The sequence below is a fragment of the Neovison vison genome, chromosome 2 (assembly GCF_020171115.1).
Source record: "Neovison vison isolate M4711 chromosome 2, ASM_NN_V1, whole genome shotgun sequence".
In the NCBI taxonomy this organism is placed as follows: domain Eukaryota; kingdom Metazoa; phylum Chordata; class Mammalia; order Carnivora; family Mustelidae; genus Neogale; species Neogale vison.
The window spans coordinates 211,827,801-211,850,202 of NC_058092.1; the positions used below are offsets into that span (position 1 = coordinate 211,827,801).

General features: G+C 40.4%; 1 protein-coding gene across 1 annotated transcript in view; it reads left to right on the forward strand.

Moving 5' to 3' along the window:
• Positions 1-22,402, forward strand: part of ENTPD7 (ectonucleoside triphosphate diphosphohydrolase 7) — a 40,325-nt gene that overhangs the window by 15,049 nt on the left and 2,874 nt on the right. Inside the window, exons 6-12 of the mRNA XM_044240294.1 lie at positions 3,678-3,781; positions 6,318-6,374; positions 9,918-10,051; positions 13,475-13,641; positions 16,524-16,848; positions 20,053-20,138; positions 21,157-21,318. Coding sequence (XP_044096229.1) covers positions 3,678-3,781; positions 6,318-6,374; positions 9,918-10,051; positions 13,475-13,641; positions 16,524-16,848; positions 20,053-20,138; positions 21,157-21,318 — 1,035 coding nt within the window. The remainder of the gene's footprint in view (positions 1-3,677; positions 3,782-6,317; positions 6,375-9,917; positions 10,052-13,474; positions 13,642-16,523; positions 16,849-20,052; positions 20,139-21,156; positions 21,319-22,402) is intronic.

The window sequence follows — 22,402 nt, forward strand, 5'->3', positions numbered from 1 at the left end:
GGAGGAGGAAGAGGCAGTGGCTATACTTAGGTGACACCCCTTCTTGTTTGTGATTTCCCCCCCTTCGACACCTCCCTGACCCCTGCACACTTATGGTCATGGGGAGGGAGTGACCTTCCTTAACCTTAGAATTTGTCCTCTTGGAATGTTCTAAGTCTCACAGGCATCGGGTATTTTTTAATTAGCTTAAATATTTTTTTCTTGGTAAATAACAGTAACCTTTTCGAGGAAGTTTTGTTCTGTATGCTTGGCCAGCAACAACAAAAACCTCAGCCATGAATGTAGGGCTTCATACGGCTTATGCCAGATGAGCCAGAAAACACATGTCCACAGTTGTTGCAGAGGACTTCCTTCCTTCTGTTTAGACACGAGGTTACTGGCTTACTTTCTGGTCTACAGTTGAGGAGGAGATTATGTAGCCATTTGTGGAAATGAGAGCTCTCCTAGCCCCTTATTTTTCCATTTATCTTGACCTTTAAAAAATTTTTGTCTTGTTTTTATTTTTAAAACCAAATTTTAAAATATTATAGCTGCATTAAAGAAATCTTCAAAACAGGGACGCCTGGGTGGCTCAGTTGGTTGGACGACTGCCTTCGGCTCAGGGCGTGATCCTGGAGTCCCGGGATCGAGTCCCACATCAGGCTCCCAGCTCCATGGGGAGTCTGCTTCGCTCTCTGACCTTCTCCTCGCTCATGCTCTCTCTCACTGTCTCTCTCTCTCAAATAAATAAATAAAATCTTTAAAAAAAAAAAAAAGATATCTTCAAAACAAAACAAAACAAACCCCAACCACTTACATTCCTGCTGCCCTTTCAAAAGTGTTTCATTTTGTCACACTGTTTTCTCTCTGTACATCTCTATGTAGTTTCTACAAGGTTGTAACCATACTGTACATGCAATTTAGGATTTTTTGTTTTGACCTAAGTAATATTCACATAGTTCAAAATTTAGAAATCCTGGGAAGAGTAGAGGTGACACAGGGATGCCACATCACAGGTCTGTGAGTGGTCTGCAGTCAACAAAGGGGAGCAAGGGGGAGGATGGCCAGAGAAAAAGCTGACTCAGAAGTCAGAAAGGCAGAGCCAACCAGGAGGATGATGGTTTAGCCATGTTTGGGGGGTCTGGAGCAAAGAGGATTGTCTCATTGTTTGACACCACTCAGCACTGACTCTGTCAAAGAAGTTTCCACCTGGGGAAAACCCACTATGTAGCTCCCTTCCATTTGTCTAAGATGTTCACTGCATGGAAGCTCTGAATATTAATATTTCTTTTATCTTAAGTATTTGTGAAGAGCTTGCCTTTTAACTTGCCTTCTGATCACCTCATCTAATAATACCTGGATCTATCCTGGGCTTCTGAAATCATTGCTAGCAATTGAGGCAGCCATAGTTGTTGACATAAATGTAACCATCGCTGCAAGAACCTGTTTTGTATAATTGATGCTTTGCTAATTTATTAGTGCTTGTGAGCAGTATTCAAAATGGGTTCAAATTACAGGGACTGTAATTTTGAAATGTATTAGCACTAGGTTTTATTTCTTTGCCAAAGTCCTGAGCTAACAACTTGTTTTACCTCATTTTCATTTTGTAATGGAAATATCTTTAAAAAACTACAAATATAGGGCGCCTGGGTGGCTCAGTGGGTTAAGCCACTGCCTTCGGCTCAGGTCATGATCTCAGGGTCCTGGGATCGAGTCCCGCATCGGGCTCTCTGCTCAGCAGGGAGCTTGCTTCTCTCTCTCTCTCTCTCTCCCTCTCTGCCTGCCTCTCTGTCTACTTGTGATCTCTCTGTCAAATAAATAAATAAATAAATCTTAAAAATAAAACCCAAACTACAAATATAGTATAAGGTGATATTTAAGGGGAAAGAAAACTTCTGTTATGGAAAATTTCAAACACTAAAAAAAAAAAAAAAGAACAGCATGATGAATCTGTATTTACTTACCCACCCAGCTTAACAATTACCAATATTTTGCCACTGAAAGTTTTTCTTTAATAAAGAAACAGTAATTGAATTTTAGAGAGTCCTGTGCAGTACATGAAGAATTTTTTTGTTTCATTGTTTAACATATATTGGGGTCACATTATATGTATTTTTTAAATAACCTATTAGAACTCAGAATATATTGGACAGCTTTTCACATCAGTACAAACAGATCTATATTGACCTCATTTCTTTTAACATCTGTCTAGTATCACACTGTTGTGGATATACCATAGGTTATTTAACCAATACCTAATGATGTGCATTTAGATTATTTTCACTGTTACAAATAGTGTTGCAATGTTCTTTCCTTTTTGTATTCTTATCTGATGATTTCCTTGCAATACATTTCTAAAAGTGTAATAGCTGGTCCAGGGTTAAGCACATTAAAAATGTGGATACATAGGCCTGGATTGCTCTTGGAAACATCATACCAGGAATTTGTATTCCAGATAGCAGTGTGTACTGGTGCCTGTTCTTCCAAATCACTGCCAAAACCAATAAGCCTTCTTTGGGTATTTTAAGGTTTTTTATTTATTTATTTGACAGAGAGAAATCACAAGTAGACAGAGAGGCAGGCAGAGAGAGAGAGAGGGAAGCAGGCTCCCTCTGAGCAGAGAGCCCGACGTGGGACTCGATCCCAGGACCCTGAGATCATGACCTGAGCCGAAGGCAGCGGCTTAACCCACTGAGCCACCCAGGCGCCCTCTTTGGGTATTTTAGAAGCATATCCAATAGGGAGGGCAAAATAGTCCCTCTTATTACACATGCAAAATTCTTATTGCAAGAATTTAGTATTATAACAATGAGCTTTTTTGTAAACTACATTTGACAGTATACTGGGAAATTATTACTTTAAACGTATTCTTCACTTTTAAGTGTTAACATTCTCCACTAAGTCATGCCGACAACTATCTGAGCCAATGGAATATTTCTGTAATGAGTAATTTAAAAAATCCAGGATGATTGCTCTTATTGTTAACCATATTCTCTAGATTCATATTATTACTTGTAGCTTTGTTTCTTTGCTCTCCTTTAATAACACTGATAACACAAAACTTTAGAGGCAAAAACAACCTTAGATAATAAGACTCAAACTTTGTCCCCAGATTGTTATAACCTTTGGATTTTGATCCTGATCTGGGTTTTTCAAATGATAAGATTTTTTATAAAGAAAAAAAAAACCAACCCTTGAAATAGATAAAGGGAGATTAAAAAGTTCATTGTCAGCTTGTGTAAAGGATTATTAAAAACTTGTGGACATAACAGTGTTCGTCATGTGGTGACTTGAGGTGTTGTTTCTGTATTATGTAAGAGCTGAGGATGAGATTGTGTTCCTCAGTCTAACAGCTTCCGTTCACAGTAGTTAGGGATCATGTAATTACGAACCGTGCTTCCTGCCACTTTTACATATTCAGCCTGTGAGAGGCACAGAACCACGGTCTCATCTTTTAACACTATACGAATTATAAAAGTATAAAAAGGGAAAGTATTACTAGTACCACATTACCCTTTAGGTAGGAGGATAAGTTTAAACCTTTGAAATCAAAGAAGGTACCAGAAAGATGTAGGGCTCAACTGGTGAATGGCTGTAGGAGCAGTGAGTTGTAACGAGTCTGAGTAGAAGGTCAAGTTGAAGCTAATTGTGAGAAGTGTTTAACGATTAACTTTTATATGTTTTTTTCTTTCTTGCAGAAAGCAGCTGGCCATCTTGGCTGATCTAGTGAGAGATTTACCGCTGGAGTTTGACTTCCTCTTTTCTCAGTCTCAGGCAGAAGTGATCTCTGGGAAGCAGGAAGGTAATGGGCCTCAAGGGGCACCCTGGTTTGGCTCCCAGCCAACCATGGCATAGTCTCTCTGGTGGGGGTTTAGGATTACTTTATATACTTGATATTTACTTTCCTTCGATTAATTTTCTTGATTCTGCTGTATAGTTTTTTAGTTATTATTATTATTTGCATATTCTGCATTAGTATCTGTTTTAGAATGCTGCTTTTAGAGGGGAGGTGGGTGACAGACATTAAGGAGGGCATGTGATGTATATAATGAGCACTGGGTGTTAAATAAGACTGATGAATCACTGAACTCTTGCCTCTGAAATGAGTACTCTATATTTTAATTAATTGAATTTAAATTTTTTTACAATGGGAAAAAAAAGAATCCTGCTTCTGGAAGTCCTATATTTATATTTGTTTTTAACTTTGTGCTAAGTTCTATGTTTATAAGAAGGTATTAGATTTTCTTGGTGGTTAGACCCTTTAAGAATGATGTAGTGTCCTTCTATAAATCTGACTGCAGTCTTTAGTTTAAAATCTAATTTGTCTGATATGAGAATCACTACCCCAGCTTTCTTTTGAGGCCTGTTGGCATGAAAGATGCTTCTCCATCCCTTCACTTTCAATCTGGATGTATCTTTAGGTTCCACATGTGTCTCTTGTAGACAGCGTATGGATGGGTCCTGTCGTTTTATCCAGTCTGCAACCTTGTGCCATTTTATGGGAGCATTTAGGCTGTTCATGTTTAGGGTGATCATTGAAAGATATGTTTTTATTGATATCATGTTGCCTGTGAAGTCCTTGTTTCTGTAGATTGTGAATTTCTGTTCTGTGTCACTCTTGGGTTCTTTCTTCCTTTATAGAACCCCTCCCCCTTAAGATTTCTTTTAGTGCCGGCTTGGTGATCACACACTCTTTTAAACCTTGCCGGTCTTGGAAACTCTTTATCTCTCCATCCATTTTGAATGTCATCCTTGCTGGATAAAGTATTCTTGGCTGCATGTTCTTCTCCTTTAGTGCCCTGAATATGTCTTGCCAGCCTTGTATGGTTGCCAGGTTTCTGTGGACAGGTCTGACGTTATTCTGATGGACCTTCCTCTGCATATAAGGAATCTCTTCCCCCTAGCTGCCCTTAGAAGTTCTTGTCTAAAAATATGATTCGTGAGTTTCACAATCAAGTGTCTTGTGGTCTTTCTAGATTTGTCGATCTTCGTGGGTATCCTTTCTGCCTCTAGGACTCAAACACTTGTTGTATTCCCCAGGTTGGGGAAATTTTCATCCAGAATTTGTTCAATTATCTTCTAGTCTTCTCTCTCTCCACCCCCTCAGGGATCCTAATAATTCTGATGTTGGAACGTTTCATGGCGTCATTTATTTCCCTAATTCTGTTTCCATGGCTTCTAAGCTGTTTGTTCCAGGCCTCCTCTTGACCCTTTTTCTCTTTCAGTTTGTCCTCTACATCACTAATTCTCTCTTCTGCCTTGGTTACCCTACATAGCCCATACCAATGGGTTGTCTAGCCAGTAGTTCAGTTCTCAGAACCTTTGGTGTATTTATATTGTTTAGAGTGCGATCCATGCATGTGTAGCTTGACTGTGAGCCCAAGAGTTGATACACTACTTTATTCCCTACTCTTTGTGATCTCCCCAATACTTTCTGATTCCCTGGGGCTCACTTTCATGGTCCTTCAGTCAGAAAGCCAGGACTTTACCTTACCTGCTCTGCCGTTCATTTCCCATGATGTAGCCGGGGCTAAATGATACAGGACAGAGGGGGAAAAATAACCAATAGGGATTTTTGCCAACTCTTGAGGCTGTAGCTCCTCTAATCAGAGAAAAGGATTCATATTCTTCAGAGTTTTAGGTAATTGCCTAACTTCTGCCTCTACCCCTGCAGGATTGCCTAGGGAAGCAGAGAACCAAAAAAAAAAAAAAAAGGGAAAAAACCTCAAAGGATTTTCCTCTATTCTTTCTGAGCTTTTAGAGTCCCTTTTAATGCTCCTTGAACCAGAAAGCAAGGTCTTGAAGTTCTTTCCTCCTCACCTGTATGTCCTTTTGTGTTTCAAGCTGCTGTTGAGTCCAGGCCAGGCAATATCTGGGGAGGAGAAAGGGGGAACTCACTTCCAGTTTGGTGGCACTTTAACTTCTGATCTCTGTCTCCATGTGCCCATTATCATTTCCTTTCAGAGGTCTCACAAATCTGCTCTATTCATTCGATCCAGAGTTTACACTTGTATTCAGTGGGGAGACAGGATGGAGTGTGCTTACTCCATCTTGCCCAGGACCAGAACTCCAGAGAGTCACATTTTTTACTAGTTGTTTTTATACATTAATCTATAATCATCTGTAGGAAATTTTAGACAATGCAGGTCATTTTAAAATGATTAAAGGGAAAAGCATCATAAGATAAGAGATTTTTGAATTCATACATTGAGAGTGTGGAATAAAATACTCTCATCACCTTTTTCTAAGAGAAGGAGGAAAAGAGCAGCCCTGGGAAGAGGTGTAGTCATGGCATAGCAACAGAGGATTAAGTGAGGACTTTCATATTTCTTACTTAGGAGTTTATGCATGGATTGGAATCAACTTTGTTTTGGGAAGATTTGACCATGAGGATGGTGAGTAATACTGTTGCCTTATGACAGTTCTAAGCACTGAAGGTTTATGTTGTAACCTATCTGTAGAACATAAGTGCTGTGTTTGAGTTGTTTTTCTTTCTTTCTTTAGTTTTTAAAAACTCTTTTAAGATGCTTCTTTTCTAGTCCTAATTTGCCTTCTTTTTTTTTCTTTTTAACTTTTTAATATAGAAAGTTCAAACATTCATAGAAGTAAATAAAAAAATGAATCTCCATGAACCCAATACTCAGACTCAAAACTAATTTGTGCTTAGCTAGTTGTTTGGCCCCACACTCCCTTTATACAACACAGGTTTTTTTCCTACTGGATTAAAAAATATATATATTTATTTATTTTGAGAGAGAGAGCAAGAGCTAGAGAGTGTGAGTGGGGAGAGGGGTTGAGAGGGAGACTCTCAGGCAGACTCCCCACTGAGTGTGGAGCCCAACATGGGTCTCGATCTCAGGACCCATGAGATCATGACCTGAGCTAAAACCAAGTGTCAGACACTTAAATGTCTAAGCCCCCCGAGTGCCCCTCCTATTGGATTTTTAAAAGCAAACCCCAGACGTACCATTTTTTTTTTTTTAAGATTTTTTATTTACTTATTTGAGAGAGAGAGACAGTGAGAGAGAGCATGAGCGAGGAGAAGGTCAGAGAGCGAAGCAGACTTCCCATGGAGCTGGGAGCCCGATGTGGGACTCGATCCCGGGACTCCAGGATCACGCCCCGAGCCGAAGGCAGTCGTCCAACCAACTGAGCCACCCAGACGTACCATTTTATCTTCATGTACTTCAGTGATCTCTCTCACCAATGAAGAGTTTCAAAACAAACAAAATATACACAGTGGCATTTATAAATTTAAAAAAGTTAATAATTTCTAATATTATGTAACATTCATCTACCATCTAGACTTACCTTTTTGTCTCAAGAATATTTATTTCTAGTTGTCTTGCTAAAATTAGAATCTGAATGAGGATCACGTGTTATATTTGATTAGTTTCTTAATCTAAAACAGTTCCCCCCCTACACCTCTTTTTTCCCAAATGATTAGAAACAAAAACAAAACTGGGTTACTTGATAGCATGAATTTGACACATTCTTGATTTGATTAACTGCATTTTTGTGGGGTCTGCAACATGCCCTTCATCCCTCCTTCTGTCCTGTATATTGGAGATTAGAGATAGAACCTTGATTAGACAGAGATTCAGTTCTTTTGGTAAGAATAAATCATAAATATTGGCGTTAAGTGCTTCCTGGTTGTCCCACTTCGAGTCATGTTAAGACTGATCAGATATTCAGGATTCAGGTATTGTCAGCCTGATGTAATCTATTATAAAAATTCTCCAGCCACTATTCACTTAATTAATAGCCAATTGCGATGGTTGCTTAGATCTATTTTCTTCATTAGAGGTTGCAAAATGTTGATTTTTCTAATTCTTTCAGTTATTCTGCAATAAATAAATAAAATAAATATTTTTCTTTTTTTAAGATTTATTTGAGAGAGAGAAAGAATAAGCAGAGGGAAGAGGCAGAGGGAGAGGGAGAAGCAGGCTCTCCACTGAGCAGGGAGCCTAACCTGGAGCTCCACCATAGGACCCTGGGAACATGACCTGATCCAAAGGCAGACATTAACCTACTGAGCCACCCAGGCACCCCAACAGCTTGGATTTTTCTTTTCTTGTTTTTTTTTTTTAATATTTTAACATTTTTATTTATTTATTTGACAGAGAGAGTGCACAGGTAGGCAGAGTGATAGACAGAGGGTGAGGGAGAAGCAGGCTCCCTGCTGAGCTGAGAGTCCTATGTGGGGCTCTATCCTAGGACTTTGGGATCATGACCTGAGCTGAAGGCAGACACTTAACCCACTGAGCCATCCAGGTGCCCCAACTTAGATTTTTATATAACAAAATTTTCTTCACTAACTATTCAATTATCCTTATTGGAAAGACAAAATGAGTCCTTGCTTCTTTCATTTATCAAGTTTTTTAATAACAACTGCATGTCCTAGCACGAAAAGGTTAAAGGTAACCAGTGAAGTAACCAGTGAAGTTTTTTTTATTCCCCAGTATCTTATGACTTTTAGATTTTAATGTGTTTGATGCATCATGGTCCATCACATCATTATTCTTTTCTGTGCTCAAATTATACTGTCATTGGCCAGTAGAGGCATCTTTAGGTTGGCTCCTGTACCATTTAACATCCCAGTAGTTTTGTAGTCTATTTCCCTTGCTTTTGGGCACACTAAGATATTCCGTGATCATCTCATATTTTTTCTACCTTAGACCTAGCATCAACCATTTTTTTTTCTAAAATGTTTTATTTAAAAATCAGAAGAGAAATAAAACTACTAAGTTGGATAACAGATTTTTACGTTAGTATATTCACCTTTATATCAAATACAATTTTAAAATTATTTTATGGAGCCCACATGGACAAAATTTCCAAAGCCTATCAAAGTCACAATGGAGCCCTGACTACAGACTCTCTCCCATTTGTGCCTGATTGTGAAGGCAGCCCTCCATCTCAATGTAGCTGGTGATCAGCTTCTTGACCATGTCTTAACCTTCGCTGGTGTTTTAGACCTGTCTTGCTTTGACCTCCTAAGGACCTTGTTGTAGTAGTAACCCTTTCCAGAGTCCTGAGAGTTCAGCTCTCCTGTTCTATTAGCATTTATCCCTCAGGAGATAGAGTTGAGTTATTTACAGTAATTAAGTTCTATAGCATCAACCATTTTTTAAGGAGCCCTGGTTTCTTTTATTGGAAAATGGTATATAGTAACATGGATGCCAAGGGTGCTCATTGCTCCTGGATTATCCTTGCTCTTAGGCCCTTTCATTGAACAGACCTAGAAAATATGTGTTTTTAGAAAGAGAAAAATAAATCATGATTTCACAGTGGTAGTTCCAATTCATATTTAAAGTTATAAGGTTATTGCTTAATATGTTTGATTTTATACTCTTGGGTTTTTTATGCTGATTGTGTTTCTAAAGATACTAATATAAATATTTGCTTTATTTCATAATAATGTGCTTAATGATTTAAAAACAATAATACCAATAAAATTATTATCAGTAAGACTACTAAAATGCAGTTTAAGATATCTATTTGCCTCTTTGTCATTAAGATACATTCTATAAGGGATATAATAAAAATGCTGTTGTAAGTTACTTGAAAGAATTCTCTATAATATATAGTTGATATAGTTAGATTAATATATTTCAGTTTGCTCTTTATTTTTATTTTATTTTTTAAAAAAGATTTTATTTATTTATTTGACAGAAAGAGAGATCACAACTAGGCAGAGAGGGAGGCAGAGGAGGAGGGGAAGCAGGCTCCCCACTGAGCAGAGAGCCCGATGTGGGGCTTGATCCCAGGACCCTGGATCATGACCCAATCCTAAGGCAGAGGCTCAACCCAACTGAGCCACCTAGGCGCCCCTGTTTGCTCTTTATTTTTTAAGGGATTTCCGTTTGGGGTTTTTCTTTTTGATTTAATTTTGTTTTTTAATTACTAGATCCTTTCTGTTCCCTTATTTATTTTAGAATCCGATGCCGAAGCTCCCCAGGAACTGGCAGCAGGGCGCAGAAGGACAGTAGGGATACTGGATATGGGAGGAGCCTCTCTTCAAATTGCTTATGAAGTTCCTACCTCAACTTCTGTCCTTCCTCCAAAACAGGTATTTTACCTTTTAGGGAAATTTGGTTGCTAGAAATGCCAGTTTTTGTTTTTGTTTTTTAAGATTATTTATTTATTTATTTGTCAGAAATCACAAGTAGGCAGAGAGGCAAGCAGAGAGAGAGGAAGGGAAGCACGCTCCCTGCCAAGCAGAGAGCCCAATGTGGGTTTTGATCCCAGGACCCTGGGATCAAGTACCCAAGCCGAAGGCAGAGGCTTCAACCCATTGAGCCACCCAGACGCCCTGAAATGCCAGTATTTAAGAAGGGCACTGTCTTTGGACATAGACCAACCTACCTAGGTCCAAACATTTGTTCACATACTTGCTAGCTTATATTACCTTGGGTAGGTTACCTGTCTGAGCCTTAATTTCCTCATATATAAAAAGAGAATAATAATAATAGTATCTACTTCATAAAGTTGGAAGGATGAAATGACACCATGTGTGTAAAGCACTTAACAGACTTACCAGTATGTGATAAATGTTTAATATATTTTAAGCAATTATAATTATACTCCTGTCTTCTAGGGCTGCGTGATGATTAAACATGATAATACATATAAATCCCAGAGCATGGTATTTGATATATACTTGTTTATTAAATGTTACTTGATTTCCCTAACTTGTGATTCCATTCTTGTCTTTTTAATATTCCTTACCTAACTAGGGTGTAAAGAATGTATCTTGAAGTAGTTTTAGCACAGAGAAAAAAAAGAAATGCAGACAGTTTTTAAGCATTTATTATGGGCAAGGAATAAGACATATTGTACTGCTCCCCAAAAGCTTATAATCTATCAGTGAAGACAGCCTGTGATAACAGGCAGACCATGATAGTGCTATTATTTCATCTAAACCAGGGTTTCTCATTAATGGCACTATTCACATTTTGGGCTGGTTAAGTCTTTAGTGTAGCTGTCCAGTTTGTAAAATGTTTAGCAGTCTGGCCTTTACCAGGTCCAGTAATGTCCCTATCCCATGTCCCCTGCTCCATGAATGAGAGTCATCCTGGCTTGTTACCTGGGTCGTGGGTGATAGTAGGCTTTTGCATAGTGGAGGTGGAGGAAGGCCACCTGTATAGCAGCAGCAGTATGCACGAGGGCACAAAAGGAAAAGCAAAGAGTCCAGAATGTCCAGGGAGTAGTGAATATCTTGTTGCGGTGTAAGATTTTTCAGTATGGCACAGCTAAGTCTAGGAAGATAAGATGAAGTTAGATGGTGAGGAGTCTTGGGTGCCATGCTGGGGAATTTCACTTTTTTATCTGTAGATGGAGGAGAATCAGCAAAGATTTTTGAATAGGGCAGTCATATGGGCCTCAGTTTCATCACCTGTGAAATAAAATTCCCAAAGTCCTTTCCAGCTTTGTATTGTATAACTGTGGGCTAATTGATTTGTTAGGAAAATAATTTTGATATTAGTGGGAGAAAGAAATGTAGGTCAGGGAACCTTGGGTGAGAAGTAATAAGGGATAAACTAGGCAATGGAAATGGAGTAGGGGACAGATTTCAGGTGTATTTTGGAATTTAAAGCACCAGTGCAATGAAGTGGTGTGGGTAGGACAGGGAGGGATAGCCTGTGATGCTGAGGGGCCTGCCTAGATATTTGGTAGGGTAAAGAACCCAGTCACTAGAGAGACCCCAGGGTAAAGGGTGGGTTGATGCTAAGCAAATCAGGATGGCCTGGGTGGTTTGGGTGAGAGTGACTTTCTGGTCTCTAGCCCAAGTACTGTGACAAGGTGAGTTCAGTTTTGAGTGTGTTGAATTTGAAATACCTGAGGAACAGATGTGTATAAATAGCCAGCAAGATTGTTGGAATTTTGGGTTTGACAAACAGCAGGGGTCTGTGCAAGGTTTGGAAATTAGGGGAACTAGATTGTAAGACATTTTAATTTTAGTCTGTATTTGTTAGTATGTAGTCAACAAGTAAACTGAAGGCATGGTTCCAGTAAGTGGCACTGATCCTTAAAGTCTTAAACACATGACTTTTTTATTTGTGTAGATTTAGAAAGTGACGCTGGTGTAGAAAGTGATCTTGCAAGCCACTAAATTAGATGTATACATAGCAATATAATGGTCTTAAAGATGGATCTTAGGGCTTGGTAAAGAGGGAAAAGAACAATGAAACATAACACAATAGCACTTAAAAAGATGCAAATAATCCTCCGTGCCTAAAGTGGGTTTTTTTGGTACAATTCACAGAGTTGCGCACATTCACAAAGTAACCCAACCACCACTACTGAATTCTAGAACATCTTCATTACCCCAAAGAAACCCCACATTCAGTAGCAGTCACATACCATTCTCTCCTTAGAGCCCTGACAGCCAGTAATCTGCTTCTCGTCGCCTGTGGATTTGCCTGTTCTGAGTGTTTCGCATAAATGGAATCATACAATATGTGACATTGTGTGTCTGCTTCCTTCACTTAGCAAAATGTTTTCAGGGTTCACCTCTGTTATAGCACATGTCAGTCAGTACTTCATTTCTCTTCATTGCTGAATAATATCCCATTATATGACCATGCCACATTTTGTTTATTCATTCATCAGTTGATGGATTTTTGGGTTTTATTTCCAGTTTTTGGCTGTTAACGGATAATGCTGCTGTGAACATTCTCATACACATGTTTGATCAGTCATAGTTTTCACTCCTCTTGTGTATATACTTAGTGAAATTGCTGGGCACAATAGCATCTTCATAAATTAAAAACAAATACATTCAAAGCAATAATTTCATTTCGCAACAGTACATACAAAAATATATTACGCATTAAGTACATTAGAATGGTTGCCTGTCGGAGTGGAAATGGGAGTGAATATGAGGATAAAAGGAAGTAAATAAATAAAGCAAAAATGGGGCTTTGCTGTAATAATGTACCTTGAACTGAGGAGTATACTTAATTCGACTCATGTGCCTGAAGTTAAAAAAAATAGAGCCCTTTTTCATGGGAGTTCCAGCAAAACGGAACCTTCCTAATCCCAGTCCTTGTCATAGGAAACATTAGATCTTCTTCAATAGTTTTAGAAAAACCCATAGAATAGGTATCATGGTACTCTCCCAAATTCCTTAAATTTATTTTTATCAAAGGATTTTTTTTCCTAATGATAAAAAATAGTACATTTTCATTTTGGAGAATTAGAAAATCAGAAAAGTACATGCAAGAAAATGACATCATCTGTAATAATGAGTCTATCTTCTGTAGAACTACAGTGTTGTGATCTCTAATTTGGTATTTAGTCTCTGTACTGTTTTAGATAGGCTTGTCATTTTGCCTTTGTTGAAAATAATGCTATGAGAATGAGACAACGCTATCATCTGTCTTAAAAGAGTAGTTACAGTACGTGAAGACTGGTGTATTAGTGATGTCATAGCTTTCTGTCAATCAGCCAAAATTAAAATTCCCTTTTTTCTCTTTACATTGTATTTTAGGAAGAAGAAGCAAAGATCCTGCTGGCTGAATTCAACCTGGGCTGTGATGTGCAACATACTGAACACGTGTATAGGGTTTATGTCACGACCTTCCTGGGTTTTGGGGGTAACTTTGCTCGGCAGCGCTATGAAGACCTTGTGCTAAATGAAACCCTTACCAAAAATAGGTACGTTTGACATGGGAATCTGTGCATCTGAAATAGAATATCGTCAGGGTGCAGGTACGAGGAGGAAATACTCCTGCCCTACTAAGATAGGTGTGTCCTTGCTTCCTCCTTCTTCCTGACCATTCCTGCCAATGGGGTAGTGTCGCTTAGAGACCCTCTGTTAGTTGTCCCACCCAATCTAGGTGAGGGTGCCTTATGGTCTTTACAGTTCAGACTCAAAAAAATACAGCAGCTTATTGGGACCTCTTGCAGTCTCTTTCAGAAATGGTATTATAGGATAAATGAGATTAAGTTCTTTTTTTTTTTTTAAGATTTTTTTTTTAAAAATTTATTTGACAGAGAGTGAGCACAAGCAGGGGGAGCAGCAAGCAGAAGAACGGGGAGAAGCAGGGCTGCCCACTGAGCAGCGAGCCCGATGCCAGGCTCAATCCCAGAGCCCTGGGATCATGACCTTAGCCAAAGGCAGATGCTTAACCGACTGAGCCACCTAGGCGCCCCAGTGAGATTAAGTTCTTAATTTACAATGTGCATGCAGTATGATATAGCTCTTAGCAGTTCCCTCAGCATGGATGACATTTTTGTTGAATTACATGGGATTGCATCTTATGTGGAAGTGAGGTCCATAGTATGTGTAAAAGATAAAAAGCATGTAGTCAGAATTAACCTTTACATTGTTCTCTCATTAAATTCAGAATAGCCAATTTTCCCTGCAGCATGGACAGATCACAGACTCCTCATTTGAGTACCCGTGAAGTATTTAGGCCATAATATACAAATAGTTGTGAGATTTTTTTAATTATTTAAAATTGTTATCGTTATGTGCACTGAAGGAAGCATAATAGACAGCAGAGTTTTTTTCACCATAAAATTATTTACCCCCATTTGTTTTGCTAGAAACACTAGTTTGAAGAAGTACTGGAATAGCCTGTTTGTAGGAACCTCTCCACAGCAATTGTCTTACATTGAGACCATGTTAAAGAAAATCCTGTCTCATAATTCTTTTTTGTTTTTGTGCATCTCAACTACCAAGAGTTCATGGTATTCTGGGAGAAATCTCTTATCCCAGAGGATTGATGAATGCATTAAAATCAGGCAGTGTGTTTGCATTCTGAAAATACTCCCACATCTGTACTCCTGTTGCTTGGGCTGCCAGCACCACGGCATCTGGAGAACAGCTAGGAGAGTTTCACACCAGTTTTGTTGTTTTGTTAGCTGCTGTGTTTCCTCTTCCATTGCCTTCCTATCTTGTTCTGCTGCCCTTTGCGCTTTGCTGTTTTCTGCTCAGAACCAGGCTGCTTCATCATCATCCCATTCACTGGTATTTTCTAAGTTCCTAGATCAGAAGATTTATTCTTCATCTCATGTTGCTGCTAATCTAGAGAATCCTGTGTTTCCTGGGATATCAGGACATAATGGTTCCTTCCTCTTCTTTTCTTTTCTTTTCTTTTCTTTTCTCTTCTCTTCTCTTCTCTTCTCTTCTCTTCTCTTCTCTTCTCTTTTCTTCTCTTCTCTTTTCTTTTCTTTTCTTTTCTTTTCTTTTCTTTTCTTTCTTTCTTTCTTTCTTCCTAAGAGAGAGCTAAAGAGCGAGCAGGGGTGGCAGTAGGAGGAGAGGGAGAAAGAGAATCTCGAGCAGGCCCCATGCCCAGGGTGGGGCCTGAAGTGGGGCTCAATCTCACAACCCTGAGATCATGACTTGAGATCAAGATTTGGATACTGAACTGACTGAGCCACCCAGGCACCCCGGGTTTGATCTTAATAAGATTTTTTGAGGTTTTTTTTTTTTTTTTCATAGTTGGTGTCACACCCTTAAAATGGGTTCCAGTCCTAAAGCATTTTGTGCTGTTGCCACATTCCCACTCTCTCCTTCAGTCTTTACCCTTGTGGGGGCATCTTTATCCCAGGAAGTCCACTCTTCAACAGGTGTCTCTTTAGGAATTGGTGAACAATTAACTGTGGTTGGCAACATTATTTGGTCTTCACCAAATTTCTGTTCTTGGCTAGATCTGTATCTCATCCCCTTAGGAATGGGAATATTGTTGCTGGACAAGTGCTGCCTTGAAACAGCCAGAACCATGTGACGGCCACGGTGGGGATGAAAACCTGCCCCTCCCCTCCTCTCCCTGCAAGGGGCCAGGCATGTCTTACTTGCTATTGCCAGCAGTTGTCACTGCACCACTGATACGGTCTCCTCCTCAGGAGCCTTTCCAGGGCCTTCCCTCTTCACCTCCTCCCAGGTGTTTTGTTAGATATTAGAACTGCACTTGGTGGATGAAATCTTGACACTGTTTTTTTTTTGTTTTTTGTTTTTTAAGATTTCATTGATTTATTGAGCAAGAGTGAGAGAGACATAGAGCATAAGCAGGGGAAGCAACAGGCAGAGGGAGAAGCAGTCGGTCTTTTCTCTGAGCAGGAAGCCCCATGTGGGGCTTGATCCTGGGATTCCAAGATCATGACCTGGGCTGAAGGCAGCCACTCAACCGACTAAGCCACCCAGGTGCCCTGAGATCTTGACACTTTTAAGAGGCCATTGGGGATGAAGACTAGAAGGAGACCCCCAGATTAATATTTCCAGTTTTACTCTACTCTAGGAGATGTACATGTGGACTGAACAGTTGAACAAAATTTGATCACAGCCATATTTCTTTCCCTCCCCCCTGCCTCCATCCATCCATCCATCCATCCTTCCATCCTTTCTTCCACTAAATTGAATTTGCTTAAGGTAAATTTTGATGTGTTATGACTGCTGCTAATTCTAGGGATGCCATGTAAAACAAGATAATCTGTGAAGCACATTCTTAGGCCAAATTTCTTAAACTAAGCGTTTCTTAGAAGAGATTGTGTACATAAGTGATGTGTTCTGTGTGTTTTTGTCACTGTGACAGGTTGCTGGGCCAGAAGATCGGTCTGAGTCCGGACAGTCCATTTCTGGATCCCTGCCTGCCCGTGGGCCTCACAGATGTGGTGGAGAGGAACAGCCAGGTGCTGCACATCCGAGGAAGGGGAGACTGGGTGTCCTGCGGGGCAATGCTGAGCCCCCTGCTGGCTCGCTCCAACACCAGCCAGGCCTCACTGAATGGCATCTACCAGTCACCAATTGACTTCAACAACAGCGAATTCTACGGTTTCTCTGAGTTTTTTTACTGTACAGAGGATGTGTTACGCATCGGTGGCCGCTATCACGGGCCAACATTTGCCAAGGCTGCCCAGGTAAATTACTTACAAAAAAGATGACTCGTGCCAGCTGCAGCCATTGATTGGGTGCCTAACTTTGTGCTAGATGTGCAAAGAGCTCTGCGTACCTGATCTCACTGGATTCTTCCCTATAGGGGCCCTATGGGCCCTCATTTTATAGATGAGAAAGTAGACTCAGAAGTTAAGGAACCTGTTATGCCAGTTCTCTTCTAGTTCGTTAAGCTTAGGTTTCCATGCGTGCCGTGATCACCCAGATTATCATCCAAGTCCAAAATTGTTGTGGTGGCTAACAGTTTTTCCTTTAGGTTTCTAATAATCTTGTTTAATGTTTGTGGCCAAAAGTGTCTTCCCCAGATATTTTTCCCCTTACTGGGTATTCTCGGTTGTAATGTGCTTTTGGAAATGATGTCACACAGGTGGGCAACTGCACTTTCATTTTCTTGGTAGGATTCATTAGGAGGCCAGAATGGCCTACAGGGTCACTTGGAATATTAGAAAAATGTTGGGAAAAGCAGTGTCAGTGGAAGTATTATTTAAAACTAAAATGCAGGGGCGCCTGGGTGGCTCAGTTGGTTGAGCGACTGCCTTGGGCTCAGGTCATGATCCCGGACTTCCAAGATCGAGTCCCGCATCGGGCTCCCAGCTCCTTGGGGAGTCTGCTTATCCCTCTGACCTTCTCCTCTCTCACTCATTCTCTCTCAGATAAATGAATAAAATCTTAAAAAAAAAAAACAACTAAAATGCAGAAGAAATAAAAATTCATTTAGAGCATATCTAGGGCATTAGCCGCTTGTAAGTTTAAATCATCGGTTACCTGAATAGGTAAAAGTTTAGCCAGCTTTCTGTAGCTCCTCCTTTTTAAAAAAAGTCTTATTTGTTTTAGAGAGAGTGAGCAGGTAAGCGGGGGGAGGGGCAGAGGGAGAGTATAGCTCCTTTAATTATTTTTAAGATTTTATTTATTTGAGAGAGAGAGCATGTGTGCATGCACAGTTGGGGGAATGGCAGAGGGGGAGGAAGAAGGAGAGAATCTCAAGCATACTCCACAATGAACACAGAGCCCAGTGTGGGGCTTGATCCCACGACCCCGAGATCACCACCTGAGCTGAAACCAAGAGTGTGATGTTCAGCAGCTGAGCCACACAGGCACCCAATCTCCTTCTTTAATTTAGATTCATTTCTGAAGTTTCATTTATCTTTTTGATCTGGAAAAATCTGTCCTTCCTTACATTTTTTATTCTTTCCTTTTCTGCTTTGTTACAGTTCTCTAGGGTTCTCTGGATAGAAGACTTGCAATTTAATAATATCTGTGGGGTGCCTGGGTGGTAGTCAGTTAAGCATCCAACTCTTGGTTTCAGCTCAGGTCCTGATCTCATGGTCGTGAGATCAAGCCCTGAGTCAGGCTCTGTGCTCAGCATGGAGTCATGAGATTCTCTCTCCCTCCCCCCCGCCCCTCCCACTTGTGCTTTCTCTCTCTCTGAAATAAATAAGTAAGTAAATCTTTTAAAAAAATTTATCTGTAGTGTGTGTGGTATTCTGTTCCCTAAAGGCAGTCCCTAAGAAATATTGAGGGGGGATGCCTGGGTGGCTCAGTTGGTTAAACGTCTCCTTCAGCTCAGGTCATGATTCCAGGGTCCTGGAACGAAGCCCCCCATTGGGTTTCCTGCTTATCAGGGGAGTCTGTTTCTCCCTCTCCCTCTGCCCCACCCCAACATGCTCTCTGTCTCCCAAATAAATAAACAGAATGGTTTTTTAAAATTTTTTAAAAAGATTTTATTTATTTATTTGACAGAGAGATCACAAGTAGGCAGATGCAGGCAGAGAGAGAGGGAGAAGCCGAGCAGAGAGCCTGATGCGGGGCTCGATCCCAGGACCCTGAGATCATGACTGAAGCTGAAGGCAGAGGCTTAACCCACTGAGCCACCCAGGCGCCCCAAATAGAATGTTTTTTTTTTGTTTTTTGTTTTTTTGTTTGTTTGTTTGTTTTTAAAGAGAGAAATTTTTAAAAAATATTTTATTTATTTATTTGACAGACAGAGATCACAAGTAGGCAGAGAGGCAGGCAGAGAGAGGGGAAAGCAGGCTCCCTGCTGAGCAGAGAGCCGGATGCAGGGCTCGATCCCAGGACCCTGAGATCATGACTGAAGCTGAAGGCAGAGGCTTTAACCCACTGAGCCACCCAGGCGCCCCTAAAGAGAGAAATATTGAGGAAAACCTGGTTTGTATTTGTTCTTTCTTCTCTAGCCTCCAGAAATACACTCCTATTCCTTTTCCTTTCCAGCATCCAGGGCTCCCTAAATGTCCATGGCCCGCATCTTTCTCTCATTTTAAAACTTCTTCAGATTCTATTCCCTTGAACAGCAAAGGGCTCAAGTTATTGCTTGCCCAAGTTGCTAGTGGCTTAATATGTTCTCTTTCCCAGGTAACAGAGATAATTTTGTTCTCTGTCTTTCACTTTGACTCAACCGTTACTTTCCCAGTTATTCCTTCCCTAGCAATCATGTCCAGAACTGCAGCCCTTCCCAATATTACCTGTTTCCCTTTCCTGCTTTAATTTTCCTGTGAGCACTTATGTCATCTAACACTCTGTACGTATGTGTTTGCATGTTGGATGTATGCAAGCATGTATATGTATGTATTTGGTTGCTGTCTCACCACTAGAAGGTAAGCTTCATGAGGATAGAAAGTTTTTTTCTGTTTTGTTCAATGCCAAATCTCCCTGGCACCTAGAATAGCACCTGGCACAAAGTAGACATTCAGGAAATGTTAGTTTACTGATCAGAGCAAAAGGAATGAAAGGAATGATTCCTTTGAGGAGAACTACAACATGGAGTCAGGCCAGTGGTAGAATTTTGACCTTTCTGTACCATCTACTTTAGTCTGATGTGTTAGACTGACACAGGGCAGAATGAGGGCTCCCTTTGGCTTTGATGTTGCTCTTCCTGGTCCTCCCCTTCCCCTGCCTGAAGCTGAAGAGCAGGAGTTGTGTCGGGCTGACTCTGGGTTGGACCTGAGGTGAGGGGAATAGAAAGGAGACCCATTGCAGCCTGCATTTTGGCACTTGTGTTGCACAGTGTCTTTTGAATGAGGATGGCGCTTCTGTTTTCCTTTGTCATCTAGCAGCCCACGAGTAACTTTAGACATGGAGCAGCTGTGAGTGTAGGGAAGTTACAGAGTTTGGCTTTAATTTCATGTCATACCATTTCTGTGTGGCTGTTCCAGGATTACTGTGGCATGGCCTGGTCAGTACTAACCCAGAGATTCAAGAATGGCCTCTTTTCATCTCATGCAGATGAACATCGACTCAAGTAAGTAGCTTCCTTTTTTCTCTTAGATGTGGCCTGAAAGTGTAGATGGCAGATTATAATGAGGGAGAGAGCAAGTAAGAGTACAGATGGGGTTTTATGTTGAAGGAGAATTTTGGTTTTTTAGATTTGGTTTCCTGAGCAATAGGGGCCAAAACGGTAAGCCTAGTTTAGCGAAGTCACTGAAAACCAGGGTCACTAAAATGTTCTCGATGAGTGGCTTGAAATCAAAAGTAGTGGGGTTTTTTAATTAAAATATGGAACATGCAGAAAGGTAGAAAGAAAAGTAACACAAACCTCATCCATTTCAACAAATGCCAATATTTTGCCAATTTGGTTCATCAGCCCTCCCATTTTTGTAAATATTTGTAAAATCTTGAACATAAACAAAAATAGAACAGTATCATGAACTCCCTTGTGTCTGTCACCCTGCTTCTTACGAACAGTTACCAACTTCTGCCCAATCTTGTTGCATCTATTTTCCCACTTTCTACTTCCCTCTTACCACAGTTGGAATTTTTTTTTTTGGAAGCAAATCCTAGATATGATATAAGTAGACTTGTAGATACTTCAGCAGGCTCCTTGAAGATAAGGACTCAAAAAGAAAAAGGGGGGACCTGAGTGGCTCAGTCAATTAAGCATCTGACTCTTGATCATGGCTAAGGTTGTAACTTCAGGGTTGTGAGACTGAGCCCCCTGTCGGGTGCTAGGCATGGAGCCTGCTTGAGCTTCTCTCTCTTCTTCATCTGCCTCTCCACTACCCTCTCTCGCTCTCTTTAAAAAAAAAAAAAGAAAGAAAGAAAAAAATCACAGTCACAATATCATTACTGCATAAAGGCATTCTTCGCCTTTGTGGTGAACATCAAGATAAAGTAGGCTCAGGTTTAGCTCCACCTAGAGGCGAGGAAGGTGAAATGGAGAGAGAAAGGTCTTTTTTTGACATCCAGTGAAAGTATGTAGAAAGCATTAGAATTCTTTTTTCCTTCTTTTTCAAGAAAAATATTTTTTTTTTGTCACACAGATACCAGTGTTTTAAATCGGCTTGGATGTACCAAGTCCTTCATGAAGGATTCCATTTTCCCTATGACTACCCGCACCTGCGGACAGCCCAGCTGGTATATGACCGAGAGGTTCAGTGGACACTGGGAGCCATTCTGTATAAAACACGATTCTTACCACTCAGGTAAAGTGGACTGAACTGGTATCTTGAGATCAGAGGAATTTCGTTGGTGTCTCAGAATAGGTTTTGTAAGTGACCCCTCTCCCTCAAAAAAGCATCCAAACTAACTCCCTTTATTACTCTACTACACTGCGAACTATTATTACTACCCAGGCATGTTGAACTAGAAAGAAGGCTGAAAATTTAATCCACAGTCTGTTCTTCAGCTTTTCAATTTCAGGAATTCAGTTTTATTTGTTTATCCATAATAAATCAGTCTTTGAGATTGAGCTGTTACTTAACTAGTTCTAAGATAGCAAGTGATCAACTAAAATGCCATTCTTCAGTTGCTGCAGAAAACATTGGACTAGAGAACTGAGTAAGGCTGTGTGAGTAGAGCAGTCTTTCCTAATGGTAGAGTCACTCTAGAGATCATGTCATTGACTTAGAAAGCTTTTTGGTGGGCCAGAATGAGAACACAGCACATGAGAAGCCCTTCAGGGGGCATTGTCATCAAGCCATGATTGCCTGATGTATTGCTCTATGTACCTTAAGATATATGGGATAATTTTTAGGTTCTCTTTCCTCTGGATTATTTCAGATAAACTAAAATGAATTTTTAATCTTTGCTGCCTGTTTCTCTAACCTCAGAAGGCAGGTGGCGGAGGGAGGTGAGACAAGTGGGGAGCTAGAGAGTATGTTATCCAGATGGAGGGCTGGTGGCCGCCATGCATAGCTGTCCCAGCATCTGTCAGTTCTCATGTGTCAGGGCAAGCCAGAAGTCCATATTTTCCAGGCAGGCTTTTCAGTTTGGAGATTGACATTTTAAAAAACACTGCAGGTCAAACAGAACAAAAATGGACCTGGTGTCTAGACTAAAGGGCTGCTTCTGTTCTTAAGCACACAGTCTGCTGCCCTTTGGCTTACAGGTCTCCTTACTTTTTTCCAGGCTACAGTACTACTGACCAGGTGACCGCTTTCTCTAGACAGAGCCTAACTCCTCAGGAAGCACAGTCAATTTTGTTTTAAAGATTTAGATGCACTCTGATGTCTTGATTGAGTTTAGGAGCCGCTCTGTTCTTGTTAGTACTGTATTTACAAACTGGAT